This window comes from Monoraphidium neglectum (assembly GCF_000611645.1).
Source record: "Monoraphidium neglectum strain SAG 48.87 unplaced genomic scaffold scaffold01534, whole genome shotgun sequence".
Classification (NCBI taxonomy): Eukaryota; Viridiplantae; Chlorophyta; class Chlorophyceae; order Sphaeropleales; family Selenastraceae; genus Monoraphidium; species Monoraphidium neglectum.
In genome coordinates, this window is record NW_014012094.1 from 13,168 (window position 1) to 13,965 (window position 798).

A 798-nucleotide genomic window follows, 5' to 3' on the forward strand; every position below is an offset into this window, starting at 1 on the left:
GACGGGGCATGCCCCAGGCGGCGCGCGCGGGCGTGCAGGCCGGCGGTTCACAACCGCGGTCGAATCTGTCGAACCGAGCACGTCGAGAATCAGGTCCCGGCGCTGCGCTGCATGCGGCCGCGACGCCAGATACATGGCAGCTGCGGCCCTGACTCTTGGCGTCGACGGCAGCTGCCGACCCGCTGCCGCCGGCCGCGTTTGCATGCGTCCATGCACCTTGCCCCCTCCCCCTACATTGCCCTGCCCGCGCAGGCAAGCCCATGCAGCAGCTCATCGTGCGGCCGGAGACGGCGCTGGTGCGGCCGTTTGTGGTGGCGGCGATCCTGCGCGGCGTCAGCTTTGACCCGGTCAAATATGACTCGTTCATCGACCTGCAGGTGGGGGTGGGGGCGGCGGTCACGGGGCACAGCAGGGGTCCTAGGGAACAGGCCGGTCAAGGGTGGGGTGCGTCACGGCATGCGGGAGCAGCGAGCATGGCGGTGCCAAGCGCAATCGCGCGGAGCGGCCGTTGCTGAAGGCCCCTGGCTGGGCGAGTGTTGGGCAAATCGTCTCGCGGGGCCTGCAGAGACGCCGCCTGGCAGCATCAGCAGCCTGCGCGCGGGGCCAGTCGGTCACGCAGCGCGGCTGCAGCGGCTGCCCAGCAACCGTGTGTGGTGGGCGTGCGTGGCGGGGCCCTCGCCCTCGCCCCCGGCCCTGTCCCCCACCTCCCCTTCACTTCCGACCCCCTACTCCCACACCCAGTCCCCTCTCCACTCACCGTGTTATTCCTCCGCCCCCTGACCCCACACCCCGCAATCT

At 70.8% G+C, this 798-nt stretch overlaps 1 protein-coding gene across 1 annotated transcript in view; it reads left to right on the forward strand.

Annotated features, from left to right (window-relative positions):
* MNEG_8208 (phenylalanyl-tRNA synthetase, beta subunit) overlaps window positions 1-780 on the forward strand; it is a gene marked incomplete at both ends in the record, with an annotated part of 1,943 nt that extends 1,163 nt beyond the window's left edge. The window contains 2 exons of the mRNA XM_014043321.1: window positions 253-377; window positions 742-780. Of these exons, the coding sequence (XP_013898775.1) occupies window positions 253-377; window positions 742-780 (164 nt within the window). The remainder of the gene's footprint in view (window positions 1-252; window positions 378-741) is intronic.
* Window positions 781-798: the final 18 nt, after the last annotated feature.